The sequence below is a fragment of the Tyto alba genome, unplaced genomic scaffold (genome assembly GCF_018691265.1).
Source record: "Tyto alba isolate M040663 unplaced genomic scaffold, T.alba_DEE_v4.0 Super-Scaffold_18, whole genome shotgun sequence".
Classification (NCBI taxonomy): domain Eukaryota; kingdom Metazoa; phylum Chordata; class Aves; order Strigiformes; family Tytonidae; genus Tyto; species Tyto alba.
The window spans coordinates 10,305,796-10,320,728 of record NW_024881280.1 but is presented as its reverse complement, the minus strand read 5'-3'; the positions used below and the strand labels follow the sequence as shown (position 1 = coordinate 10,320,728).

At 37.9% G+C, this 14,933-nt stretch overlaps 1 protein-coding gene across 3 annotated transcripts in view; it reads left to right on the top strand.

Annotated features, from left to right (window-relative positions):
• RGS6 (regulator of G protein signaling 6) overlaps positions 1-14,933 on the top strand; it is a 292,354-nt gene that overhangs the window by 8,877 nt on the left and 268,544 nt on the right. For all 3 annotated transcript variants that reach the window (XM_042790727.1, XM_042790726.1, XM_032984584.2), the window contains exon 2: positions 4,408-4,512. In XM_042790727.1, the coding sequence (XP_042646661.1) occupies positions 4,429-4,512 (84 nt within the window). In that variant the 5' untranslated portion in view covers positions 4,408-4,428. The remainder of the gene's footprint in view (positions 1-4,407; positions 4,513-14,933) is intronic.

Genomic DNA, 14,933 nt, shown 5'->3' with positions numbered 1-14,933 from the left:
GTTTTGATCTTGCCTCCAGTTTTCCCAGCTATTGCCCGTTCAGGTGGATGTTGTGTCAGTTCCTCTTTGGAAAGTTATTTCACTAGTCATACAGGTTTACTTCTGAAGGAAGAGTAGAGGTGAATTGTGCAGTGCTTCGACTGAGCTACACCAGTTAAAAGTAGAGTATAGCCCTGCTCTATACTGGGGTATAGACCTGGGGATCCTCTGGTTGGTCTATTTGCCTTGATAAACAGGATGGCTTCTACAATATGCTGTGTGTTGGCCTTCAGTATACACACCTTGCTTGGCATGCCTAAGGCTTAGTTAAATGAGGTAATAGTTAACCAGGAGAGGAACATGAAGATAACTTCCTTTCTTTCCAGTGCAATTCTAGAGAGACTTTTGTAATGGATATGAAAGATCAACTTAATATTAATGGCGACTAATTGAATTCAGAGTTACTGATTTCACCTCCTCCCTCCCACCCTGTCTCTTCCCTCCTGTCACCTTAATAACATGATCTATTCGATCTAAATACTCTAGCAGACCAGATAGGGATTTTTCTTATTAGGTAATTATCAGTTCAGCAGGGCATGTGGTTGTATGATTTCTCAGGCATGTGAAAAGTCATGTAGTCTAGACGTATTTCACTAATTCGAAAAAAAATGACTAGGTATTAATGACATGAAATTATATTTTACTCTATGATTGTGTGCTAAAGCTCTAAATCTCTCATGATTTGACATTAGCACTACATGTCAATTATAAGCTGCCCTTGAAATATATTAATTACATAGCATAAAGGTAATTTCCACTTAATGTCACCAAAAATTGGATTTCAGCTGAGTGGTACTGATTGATATCTACATGGGGATTCATGTAGTAGATTCTGCTTTTTGGTATTAAGTTTTTGCATATTATAACAAACTCTCTCATTTAATCTCAGATGTGCAAGAAATGTTTTGCACTGCAAATTTTGCTTATTGACAACTTACTTATTAAATTGCAAGTTAAGAGTTCAAATATAACATTGTTTTGGGTTGTTAAATCCAGGTGATATTTTCAAGAAATAGTTTCTTTTGCATAATTTCTAACTTCGTACTCTTAGTACAAGTAGTCTTTTCTTATAGTAGTCAAGGTATTTGAGAACACCAATGGGAATCTCTCGATTTACATCTTAGCTGTTTTAATTGAATTTACATATACACAGAGATTAAATACTGACAGTATTTATGAATGAAAATGTAAAGGTTGTTGTCTTTGAAATTTTATTATTAAACTTCTGTATCAGAAACTCTAAAGAGGTCAGCTGTGGAAAAAAAAATGTTTTTAATACTTTTTCGAGCATTTTTCTAATTGGTTATTCCAGTTTAAAGGATCCTTTTGTAATATATGTGAGCCATATCTCTTTGCAGCTTTTGAGTTTTGGGAAGATTTTGAGAAGCCTGATCAGATAAGAGGGATAAAACTCTCACCGTGATTCAGTGAATTTTGTCAGCATTTTCCTATCTGGCCCAGTGTGCTTATGTTTCTCAGGAAAAAGCAGAACTGTTCTATAACAAAGAATAAAATATAAAAAGGAGAAAATCAGTGAGAGGCAAATGCATCCTCTCTTTTTAGCGTATTTTTTGGGAGTATTTTTTTAAAGGCTTAATAGGCCATCTTATCCATAAACAAGAAGTGGAAGATTGCTGATTTGCTCCTTGTGTGTGGCAGAGGGTAGAGAATGATTAGTGCAAATGGTTTTCAATTTCTCCTACTTATGCTGCTGAGAAGTCTGGATTACTGCAGGCATGGCTATTGTCAGGAAAACAGCATCTTTTGAACCTAAAAGTTGGAATTTAGGGACCATTTATTTTTGGAAGATATGCGTTTGGATTTAAATTGCTGGTGTGTAGGTGCAGGTTGGTATGAGTTAGCCACTGGTAATGTAGTAACTGTCTGTAGGAGTAAGTTGCTGATAGTACTCTTCAGGTAGAAATTGGTGAGGCTCTTAACTGGAGGCTGTACATGAGTACTTTTTTTTTTAAAACCTAAATGAAATGTTTGTTTTTTCCCCTTCTCAGCCCTGCGTAGCTGAAATGTCTGTATAAGACTGAGCTGGATTCTCTTCTGGCTGATGCATTGCAAACATGTGCTTAGAGAAGGGTTCAGAGGACAGCCTCTGTTTTTAACCTGTGTAGTGACGTAGAGTTGACTTTCTGCTTGCATCTTGAGTAGACTGGGCTGGTAGTGAGGAAAAAATTGTATAGAAAGAACAGATTTCAATAGGATCCCTTGAAAAATTAGTCCTGTGATTCTTTCATGCCAGGCTATGAGGTTTTGTTGGTTTGTTTTTTAACAGAGAACTATGTAAGTCAGATGTGGGCTTTCACATACCATTATATTAATTAAAGGGTTGCAAATGCAGCATGTTAACGTAGTGTCAGGGTAAAAAACCAGCACTTTGAATGTGAGCAGCCTCATTTGTGTTTGCCGCAGGTAGCCCGCATCGCCGGAGCCGTGGCTCTGGGCTCTCTGCCCTTCTCCCCAGTGGTCTGTCCCCAGGCAGAGGTGGAGCGCTGCTCCCCTGGGGCTATGCTGACATTGCCTCTCGGCCAGAAGTGTTGCTGCCGTGTAGCCAGCGGTTTGTCTGCGTCCATCGGGTGTTAAGTCAGTGCCACAATCCTCAGGCTCCTGAGAATGCCCTGTTTGTGAACTGGCTTGAAACCAGGGAAGCAGTCTGGCATCACTGGGTGCTGAGCTCCACTCAACTCCCATATGTTAAAATACGCAGGTGTGATGGGATCCATGGGGATCCAGCACTGCCATGCTCTCACCTTGATAAGCCAACAGCATGCCCGTGTCGTATCACTGTCTTGTTTTCTCTGTGGCCCCCTTGATGTCACCATGAAGAGCATGACAGCTACTACTGCATATTGTGCAAGATATTTTTGTCTTGTTGCACCAGAGTAGATGAAAGGCTTCAAGATGTCCTATGGGGGAAAATCCTGAAGTATCAGAAAAGATTAAGTGAGCTGACAGTATAACAAGAACAACAGAATTTGTAAATGCAGATGTTCAAAGTGAATAATGCAATGAGTGAAGTGCAGCTAAGTAATGCTGCAGTGGGCTTTTTGATTAGAAATTGGAAATTTCTTCTTTAAAGGAGCATTGCTCAATTAGAAGTTAATTGTGATTGTTTTCTTTTAAAGTATGCGTATATAATCTCAGATATTATCTAAGTCGTGAACGTGGTCTTTATATACTCCGGGTGAAGCTAAAACTTGAGTGACTTGACATACGCTTTCAAATCTGCTTTTTTTTTCAGAAAGTTACATAAAATCTCTACCTGGTTCCTGCTCCATTCAATTGAGTGATGATCCCTAGAGCCTAATTCTTCAGTGCCTTGAAATCATGACTAAAAAGTGCTGTGAAAATGCACATTAGTGTAAATCACTCAAAGTGCTATAATTTTAAAATGTTGATGTCTGATATTTCAATACTTACCATGTTAAAGAAATCGAGCTTGTCAAACAGCTTTAATGCCAGTGTCTGTAAAAGGCAAAGTTACCTCTTAGGCTAGGAAGGGTCACCGCATGGCTCCACAGCGGCATTTAATTTAAGATGTAACTTGTCAAACGTGCTGATGGAAGAAAAATTTAAAATATAGCATTTGACTTAGAGTGTAAATTTTCCTTCCTGCATCAGGACTTTTTTTTTTTTTTTTTTAAACTAATGTTTTTGCCTCATGCCTGGCATGCCCTGGAAGAGATAAGGCAGCACTTCTGTGCTTCTAGAATATAGTTTGGGTTAAGGTATACTATTGCACAGTTGTGTGCCCGTGTCCAGCTGCCTCTTCCCTGCTGTACCATGAGAAGAGGAGGGGGAAGCTGCTTACTCTGAGCAAGCAGCAGTGCCTCCCCAGTTCCCAGCTGCTGCGCTGGGGTTGGGGAGAGCCGGAGGCAGCTCTGAGTGTCCGCAGGCAAGAACTGGCAGTGTGGCTGACAGGGGCTTCACTCTGTCTCATAGTAAGCTTTTTATCCTTGGCTTTTTGTTTGGGGGTACCTCAAAAGCTCATAGAAAAGTCTAAGCTGTTTGTGCTTCATATCAAGGAAAGGAAGTGTGCAAAGTATTAATTGGTCTTTTATTGAACAGGAGCTTATGATAAAAGATCAGAAAGGGGGAAGAAATGTGTGTGTGTGATGACCCAAACTGCAGCTGCATGCTACTTTGGCAGTCCTTGCGCTTGGGGCATCGTGCTTTAGACAAATCAGTGTGAAGCTTTTAACTGTCTGACACGGTGTAATAAAATCCTGGACGAGGTGAAGCCTGGAGCATGGTTCCCTCTAACATCCTTGTCTGTCTGCCTTGGAGGTAGTTGCGTGCCCTTGCCCTGCTCCCCTCGGCCTGGAGCGATGCTGACTTTTGCCTCTGTCCTTGCAGTCTGAGCGACGAGAGGCAAACATGGCCCAAGCGCCGGCTGATCCAAGTAATGTGGAAACTGCTGACCCAGAGGACAGTTCTCCAAATATGATAGTCTACAGAAAGGTAAGGATTTGGAGCTGTTCACAAAAATCTCTTCTTACATGGTTGGCTTGTAAAAGGATCCCATGCCCCTTTTGAAGTCAAAGGTATGTTTCTGGCTGCTTTGATGCATAGCCAAAATAGTTTTAAGGAAAGTAGGTATTTAAAACTCTAACGTTTGAGAGCTTGGAAGTCTTATTCTGTTCAGTGGAAGCATTTAAACCTGCTAAAATGAAATATTTGATGACAAACTATTAACTTGAAACTTGTGCATAGTTGTGATGTGACTTTAGCCAATTGTTCAAGTTTATTAAGTCTAGCTAAAATAATGTTACGTACCTCCCAAGTTTTATCACACTAAGCATAAAGCAGCTGGCACACAATAATCTTTCAGTACATTTTTTTCTATTTCCATTTTGTGGGGTTTTTTGCATAATTTAGAGTTTGATTCTCTGCAGGTACTTGTTAATAATTCCTATTGCATTGCTTAAATTAAAAAAGAAAAACCTCTGAAGTGCTAGTGAAAAATGAATTAGAGAAGGGTAAAATAACAGCAACACATGATGTCAAAGAACATTCTTTCACCATGATGAAATGTCTTATTCTGAAGTACTTTGGAGGTGGTATAAAAGATGAAGGAAAGCAACCTATTGACCCATTTGCTAAGGCATTGTTTTACTCTGGGGTAGGTGTAACTGTTAGTTATGAAATTGAGTCTTTTTGTAATTTAATGAAATCATGTAAATACGTTTTATTTAGCCTGCAAAATGTTTCTTACGTAGCATGCGAAAGTTCTGTATGGTTCTGACAAAAATAAATTTGCTAGCTCAAATCAAATTTCCTTGTATAGTACAATCCTGGGTAAAATTTATATTTTCACTCCTTTTTACACCTTACAAAATAGCTATAAATAACTAAAATGTGTTGGGTGTACATGGTACTGTTGTCTGCTTGCATGACTGCAATCTTGATGACTTTCATATGCTGAGAAAATAATTTGGGTTTTGTATAGAGCGTAAGTTGTTTAAAGTGTTACTTTTTGATAACCGTAACTTTGGTTTAGTTGTTACATGTTTGGTTTGGAATCTGGAATTGTTAACATGGGAAAATTTTCTGGGTAATGTGTAGGCTTGTTTGTTTTGAATGTGTTATGAACACACTTTGGCTGCTAATTTGGAAGTAACAGTAGTCAGTTAGTCAGATTATCTTTTTAGAACCTGTTTGCTGAGAGGTCCAACACCCCAGCAGGTTGAAGCAGATACGGGATATGAAAGAAGTTTCTGGTTTCATGATCTGGATGATTAGGGCATTAAATCTGTGACTCTACAGAGAAACCAGTTACCTCTTCTTGAAAATATTATGTTTTATTTGAAGGTACCTCCCTTTCTGTTCATCTCATGGCATTTCTACTTAAGGATTTCTCCATTTCTTAACCTTTAAGTGTTTCATTATTGTCACTGTAGAAGGCTTGCAAGTTCTGCAATATCAATGGAGAACGTACTCATACCATTTGATTCATCTCTCTTTGCTGGTGTTCCTCAGCCCTTCATAATACATCATCTGTCAAAATACATAGTTCTCTTTTAGAAGAGCATGCCCCATGCATTGTTCAGTAATACTGTATTCTATATTGTCAATAATAAGCTAATGCACGTCTGTCAGGTGTTTTTGTTGAAGGTTTTTGTTGCTTTTATGAATAGAGTTAATATTACCTGTTCTTCAAAGCTAATTTTCATTGGTGATTGAAACAGATTTACTGTTTGATATTATTTATATGTATTACACATCAATTATATGTTCCTTAGTGTTGAGAAATCATATGCAAAATCTGAGACAAGACTTTTATTCTCTTGATTATCTCTCCTCTCTCCAAATGAGTGTTTAGCTCTTCATCTCTCATTTCCTTTCAAATGGCTTGATTGCCAGTAATGAATGAGAAGAACACTGCACTGGACTCCTGAAATACAGAACACAATCTGCCAGCATACTGTACAGTTCAGGGCTGGTGTTCTGTCACAGTAAAAAAAAAAATAGGTTTGCTTCTCACAGCAGGGATCCTGAGATGCAATTGCCGATCCGCTTAAGGAAGAAGAAATAAGGGTGGGCTTCATTAATGGGACCACAGTAATTCCTGCTGTGTGAACTATTTTGTTGCTTGTTGTAACAGTCACATTTGTGGGTTTTGAGAGATGAAAGCCATACAAGTACAACCTCAGACTGTTCATGCTTTCTTTACTGATATTCACTGAGATCTATTTGAAGCTCATAAGCCAAGAGAGTGGTTGTGGTAGCCTGTTCTTCTTTATAATCACTAGCAAGGGATACACACATCTAAAGGACAAATCAGATCTTAGGTGGTGCTGAGTGTCCCTTTGGAGCAACCTCTGCTGTTTTGTTTACGGAGGAAAGCCTAGAACAGGCTATTCTCTTTACTTAGGTAGGTAAAACTAAGTGGCATGGATTTTGGCCATGCAGAACAAAATAAACTAATTTATTTGGACTCCAATTAGTTTGTAATATTCTCTATGGACTCCTGCAAGCAAATAAATTCTAACTGCTTTGATTGCTACAGCAGATGGTGTCAATGAGATAAGACTTATTTTCTACCTTTGGGGGTTAACCTTTTGGGGGCTGATATTTATCAAATTGCGAGGCATGTTATTTTTTAAATCCAAAATGTTCAATGTTGCCCTACTGTTCTGGAAGATATCTTTGTGTGAATTAGGTAGCGCAGATGCACTTGTTAGAGTAAGTAGTGTTTAGGGTGTGATTTGCCTCACAATACACTTGTTAAAATTAATTGTACCCTAAACTACAGGAGCTGTATTGATTAGGTCTCTGCTGACTATCATGGGTGCCTCGACACCTAGCTGTCAGGTACTTATGTCACATGGTAGACATCTGTAATTAAGCAAGCTGCATCCCACTTCTAGGATCTGTGCTTCCTCTCATCCCTCTGTATGTCTCAGTACTTAGCCCTGGACTGGTTATAGGGCTACCAGTAGTGCCGCAGTAAGGATGTGCTGTCATTTATCTTGTGTGGCATAGTGATATCCAATGAAAAATTGAAGGGTGCTGCAAAAATTGCATTGCCATTTAAGTACTGCTCTGTGAGTAAAATGTAGTAACTATGGTTTCTTTAATCGGTCTGGCCACATCTGGAGCAGATGCGGATGTATTTTTTCATTGAGATTACTACTGGAAGAGTGGTACGCGGTGCTTAAAAAGACTGTTTGAAATGCGCTACCCTTCTTTTCGTGGGAGCAGGTAATGTCAATACACAAGGGCTTCTGTGGAAGTGAGTGACATTCCAGTCCTCACTTCAGTCTGTGAGTGTTGTGTGGGTGCTACAGGATGGAAAGAAGAAAAAATGCAATAAAAAGACAGCGAGAGGAGAAAAACACACTCCGAGCAAACAGTAACAGAAAATACCGATTGATTATAAATGCCTGTCACATTCCCTTGAAATCCAGCTACCCTTCATTGCCTTTCTGGCTTCCAAGTGCTGGTTATTATGTCCCAGGGGCTCTTTGGCTTATCGTTCCAATAATTCAGGTCTGCAAGTTCACTTTCTGCAGACCGTATTGAAAGACGAATGGTTCGTGAACACCTTCTGGCACCAGACCTATTAGGTGACGTATTACCAAATAATTTGGCAAATCAAATCTTCTTACAGAAAGGATAGTGGAAAATTGTCATTTCACTGAAAGAAAAGAAACATCAAAATATTTAGGGCTTGCTTAAATAAGAACTGAAAATAGTGATAAGGAAGAATTGTTTAGAAGTACCTGGGGATTGTAACGAGAAGGATGAAAACACAGAAATGAAAATCTAGACAGGATAGCAAGGTGTACTTTGTCCTGAGAGAGATCTCTTAGGATGGGGAAGAATTTACAAACTGTACTATTAGAGATGTTTAGAACCACTGTGAGCATGCATGCTCTGAGGGATACCAAAGGGTATTGTAAAAGAAATGACCTGGATTATCTGATGATACATTTCTATCTCTGCTGAATTTGGCCAGACATATCTTCAATATCTGCCTGCTAACATTGGCACTTAATGAGTTAAATTTAGAATTTTTATGGTTACTCATCATAAATCTTTTGAACAAGCAGGAAAATCTAATTTCCAAAGGCAATTACTGTTCTAAGTAAATGTAATACAAACTTGCAGCTGCCACAAGATGCTTTCAGAAAAATCTGAGTTGTTTGCTACCTTCAGTACTTGGCAGCCTTACTCTTTTTTTTAAATGCTGGTTTAAGATCTGAATTGAAATCATTTTTTTTTTTTAAAAAAAAAAAAAAAAAAAAAGACAACCTTACGTTAGCAGCTTTTCTCCAAGCAGATTCCAGGGTTCCAGTTGTGGCAAATAGTGTTGCTGTCAGCCGTGGACCAAGATGGTGATAGGGTGGGAAATGGGAGAATAAGCAGTTGTGTAGACAGATGTATGCATGAAAAAACTGTATGGACCACAAAGCAGGAAGATTGGGGAAGAGACTGTTGTTAAAAGTAGCTGTTCATATATAAAAAAAACCCCATATATAATGCTGGTATTGGAAGCTAGTCAGAAGACCAAAACTATTATTTGCTTACTTTTCGATTGTGCTAAATAGCACATGAAAATCAATCTCAATAGGATACTGTCCAAGCAACCAAAAGCAGACAAAACCTGTAAGGGTATAGTCCAAATGATGACTTGTTGCAACGAAAGAAAAAGCTGTGGTGTGTTAAAATGAGACAGATTTCATGCATAGAACTTTTACACTTTATTAAATGAAAGCAGTTTGCATATTTTTTGAGGGCCTTTCGAGGATTTATGCTGCTGTCGTGAGAAGCAGAAGAACTTAAAATGCATTTAAACTGTTGAATACTTTTGGCATTCTTTTTATTTGTCTCTTGATTTACATTTTTGGATTCTGCATGTAAAGGCCTTGAACCTTATTTTTGTACATGAAATCTGAGATTCTCACACAATTGCTTCTGTTTTGCAACTGGTTCTTTAACAAAAAATTATAAAATTATGATGATAATGAATGAATTTATAACACTGTAGACATACAGGCTTCAGATTTTACCCGAAGATTTTTCTGTGCTGTCATTAGAGATTACTTTATGGCATTTTAAGCCATGCTGCTCCTGACATTTTTTGATTCTTACTCTGTTTCCAGACTAAAAGCAGTAACTCAGGATTAAACTAGGACTGAATTTGAGAGTACATATAGGTACTTCAGGAATTGAAACATGCATGATTTTTGATAAGTAACACCCAAACTAGCATTCTTAATGTTGTTAAAATAAATTTAAACCCAATCTTGTTACCAGGATATGTTAACTTACAGGTTAGACAGCACGACAACTTTAACTCTATGCTTCTGTATTGCACATTGAAAAGGAGGATTCAGTTAATTTGTCACTGCAAATACTCACGTGCCTTGGCTGTAAACAAAAGTTGACCATTTATTGAAACGTTGCTAATTTCTTTATCCAAGAGAGAACAGAGCCCTAAGTACACTGGTAAGTCATAGGACAGTCACGGTCCAGTATTGTGCAATGGCAGTGAAAGCCACAAATATCATCCCAGAAGGTCTTGGAGAAATATTTCCAGGGGAGTGATAGGTGTCAATAGTATTATGCGAAGGGCCAGTGATAGGGCCTCATCTAGGTCATGGTGCAGTCATCTTTGTTGTCATCTCCTGTCTTCAGAAAACATGACCTGGTTACACAGGATGGACTAGAAACAAGTGGCTTATTTAGTTGAGCAAAACAAAATGAGGTAGGAGAGATGTAATTACTCTGCAAGAGAGCTCTAAGGGATATATGTCAGGCAGGGGGAAGACCTTGCTAAGCTGAGGATGGTACTGATGTGCACGCAATTTTTTATAAATTTCTGATGAATAAATGCAATCTGTGAATTAGGAGGTGGTTCCTAATTCTCAGAAAAGTGGAGTTCTGGAGCAGCCACCGCATGCAGTATTGTGGCCAAGGAAGCTAGCTGGTTTTAGCATAGGTGTAGGCATGTTTTTGAAGAGGCTTGCATGATGTCATTTCTTGCAAAAGTAGAGAAGGGTCACAATGAGCCGAGAAGTCTTTCTAGCTTTATGTTTATACCTTCTTCAGATTACCTTGCATAGGGACTGCCTGAAATACCTGCAAACATTCTTTATTCATGCAGTTGCAAACAATTTGTACTGATGAAGCTTGACACATGTCGGTGTCCTTGAACAAAGCTAATGCCACTGACCTTGACTGTAGTTGTCAGGGGAATCTTGTGGTAAAGCTGCGGACTGTGGGTTTGATTGCTGCATCTGTTAATATGTGTATGAATGATCTAAGGCACTGGTGTAAAATTCCAAGAAGTTACTGACCAGAGGACTTCAGAAGCTGATTTACATTGTTGTTTAGATGCAAATAAAGCTGTCATACAAGCAGCAGGAACATGTTGTTAGAGTCAGATGGAGGTGATCCATCTGCAGGAAGGTCTTTTGGACACTGATTTGTTATTTCTTTCCATTGTTTGTCTTGAAGTAATAGTTAAGACTTAGCTGAGGTTAAAGATTCGGATTAGTAGGTGATGTACAACATTGCAACTAGCGAAATGCATGCAATGTCGTAGGTATATGGTCGCTCAAATAACTTTTTTCTTGTTTCTCTTTTTCTCTTTTTAGATATATAAATACATACGTGTATATATACACACACATACTTACCTTTGAAGTAATGAGGATGAACAAATAACTTCTGTTTTTCCTGGCTATATTATTTAGCCTAATATAGGAGGTACATTCTTAGAACATATATAAGATTTATATATGTATGTATGATACATGGTCTTATATATCCTATATGCCTTAAATCTTTCCATTCAAATAATGCATGCACAGAATAATTAGTTTGCGTTTTGCACATACAGATCTGTCTTTCTGTTCTTGGAAGAGGTGGCCTTAACCCTTGTGTAAAGATGACCTTACCTCTCGTGTATTGTATCCCTTTTTGTAGTTAGAGATTTTGGTGATAAATCTATAGTTATCTTTTTGTTTGTTTGTATTTTCTCTGTATTCAGAAGCAGTTGTCTTATTTAAATTTATTTAGTTTTCTTTCCTTTCTGGCTCATCTTTTCTCTGTTCCCGCTTGTAACTGAAACAAACTGTCTCTTTCACCCATAAAAGTCTAATTACAGTGATCTATTACTTTAGCTGTTCTCAGAGGCAGAAAAAAGATTATCCGGGACCAATGGCTATGACAACTTCAAAGTATATTTTTAGCAAAGCAACCAGTGCAAATTTAGAATATAGAGATAAAAAGGGAAGGTCCGGCTAGAGGGTAAGATTATGCTATTCTAGCTGTAGCATTTAGTGCCTTGCATTTTTGGAAACGTTTCTCTCTTATTCCCCCAGCATCTTTTTCATGTCATTCTCTGTGTATTTGTTGTTGTCAGCATTTTAAGTTACAGTCTTGGGGTATTTTCACTAGGTTTGTTGATTTACTGTTTCATGTTGGTTTGGGCAAGAGACTGAATGTGAGTGGTTTGTCTTTCTGCTTAAAGCTTTATTTTAGCCATGGGATTGTTTCATTTATTAAAAACAAACCAAAATGAAATAGTGAAGTAGTAGTGAGCTGCCAGCCTGACTCGTTCCAGGAAGCAGCTCCTTGCTATTTCAAGTGTAGCCTTGAACCCTATTATTGAGATGAAAGGGAAGAGAGTTTGGATGGAATTGAGTAGAATGCACATAAAATCACTTTTTTTTTTTTTTTGTTTTGTTTTGTAATAGAACTTCAGCTAAACCCTTATTCTATTCTGATTAATAAAATATCACTCCAGAGGGTTATCAGCTTCTTTCATGAGAAAAGTTCATAAAGCTATGCGATAGAGTGGGAGGATTCATTTCAATAAATAGAATTATATGTGCGGGACCATGAAAATATGTAAATGAAGTTCCATTTAAAAACTCATGTTTTGCATCCTAAGACATTTTGAAGCATGCTTTATTTTTTTCATGAGAAGCTGTCATACCATACTCAAGGGGAAGCAATTGCTTTTATTATTTTTTCTTTATCGCTGCTGCTGTTGTCCTGTATCTTCTTATTCATTGTCTCTCCAAAGTTTAATGAATTGAAGAAAATGAAAAGTAACCAGTTAACCAGATGCTGAAGTGCACGTCTGCTTAACAAAAAATTGTATTCTCATTCTTGAGTTTGATATTTTAGTTCAAAGGCTGTATGTTTTTGGGGAGAGGAGAGGAAATGAGCAGAGGTGTTCATTTATATAAGATGTCTCCCTGCTTTGCGTTTCTTTGATGTTAGTGGAGCTCATTAATATTACCTTGCATTGAAGTGTTTGGAAATTATACTTTGGACCAACAATTCAGTGCTTCTGAAGGTAAAGTGATACTTATTTGTGGCATACACAAGAAGAAATGACAAAATATTAATTCTATTTTTCTAATGCTTTAATTGAGAGTAGAATGAGTGGAATAGGTAGGAAGAAGAATTTAATCAAGGAACACGTTAATGAATTATTCAGATCTATTTCTTGGTTGAGAGAGAAAGCAGATCATCTCCAATTTTCTTAATATTTCAATTTTGTAAAAAGGGTTTCTGTGAGATTGAAGTCAAATAGAAATGGTTTTGTGGTTATATTTTTAAGACCTCAGCGGAAATGGTTTTGTGTACCAGTCTTCTCAGAGTATAGTGCTGCAGGTGTCACTCCTCCTCTACCAGCTATTTTGAGTTGTATTTTTCCCCCATTTGATGAAAACAGGTTTGGCGGCCATTGCATATTAAGAATTTTCCTCTCTGGCTCTGTTGCCATTTCACATATTTTTTTCCTTATGTCTTGCATTATTTGGCAGTTTTAGCGAGGAGACCTGGAACTGGGGGTCTGTGGAGGCTATTTAATAACCTCTGTAATTGTGAGCACAATTCTACTCTGCTTGTGGGGATGACCATGTCTGCAGGACCTGTTTTGGTGGTGACCCAGATAAAGAGAATATTTAATTCACTGATGCTATAATTAGATGACTTTCCCCACCAGTAAATCCACACAATTTTGTTAAACGTGGTTTGTAGCTATGTACAAATTAGCTCATTCAATAACTTGTACAAAATGTCACATAAACCTTGGCAGCACAGGGTTCCTGTCACTTTTGCTGTTCCCTGCTGGGCTCTTAATAGTAAAATTAACTAGAATTAACTATAAAGTAAAGTAAAATTAGCTAGAGTTAATTATATTTTTTTCTATGGATGGTAAAGCAGACCTGCAGTGATGGCACTACTGTTGTCTGTTTGTATGCTGAAGGTAGTCCAACCACTGGCTTGTATGGGGAAAGTTCTCTGTGGAAGAAACAGTGACTAAACCCACAGTCTTTTAATAACATAAAAGCATCTGTTCTTTGGAAACAGAGAGCCTAAGTGCTTTTTTTTTCTTGGTCCTCTTACCAGGAAAAGTGACCTACTTTGGTAGTGGGTTGGTTTGTTTGTTTGTTTTTTTTAAAGAATTTTTTACTGGAAAGCACTTAAAACATGTTGAGTTAGAACAAGTTTTCCTTTCTGCATGCAAGAAAGAAATCCCTGTTTTCTTTTTCAACAATAAAAATTATGTTTATGTTGTTCATAGTGTATTTAGCATCAGTGGTGCTCTCTTCTTCCCACTTGAGATGTCTAAGAGTTTCAGGGGGTATAGGAAAGACCTTGACCCAAGCTAGCATGAAATTGTGACAGGCTAAAAGTTTTGTGGCTGTGGACTATGCTCAGGTTCTGTCTTTGCTAAAATGTTCATTTTGTGTGTGTGCCTGACATTTGTGGGTAATAGTGTTTGAAGGAAATATAGAGGATTGAAGGAGAATGTACCAAATGTAGGCAGAAAGGGTAAGTGAACTGGAAGGGTGATGCATTTTGCAGAGTTAAGACTCAAGATTCCTTTTAAAAAACCAGCATTTTCTGACTTAGAATTACAAGAGATATTTAGAAGTACTTAAAGCAGTTCTTCAGCAGTCTTAAAAGTATCTGATTTCACTTGTGGGCTGCATGCAAGCTCTAATTGTAATCTGTTGCTATCATTGTTGTCTTTAATTGCATAAACTAGATTTATTTGAGAAACATTTGGCCATAGAATGAGGCCCTGAGTCACCTCTGAGATGCAGATGAAGGCACACTGAAGCTACGTGTTCCTCCCCCATTTTAGTTTCCTGATTTTTTTTTAATCTTTTTTTTTTTTTTTTAACATCAACACCGCCCCCCCCCCCCCCCCCCCAAATGTTTCATTTTACAGTTTTACCATTCTCACAGTGTAGCTATTTCAAGTTGGTAGAAATGAACTGAAGGTTGCTCTTTAGGCCAATGTTGTCTCAATAACATTGAGTTCATCTGTCAGGCTGAGGGACAGTAATAAAAGGGATACATGGTCATGTGCTGGGGTGTATACCCCATGGTGGACCCAGCTTTAC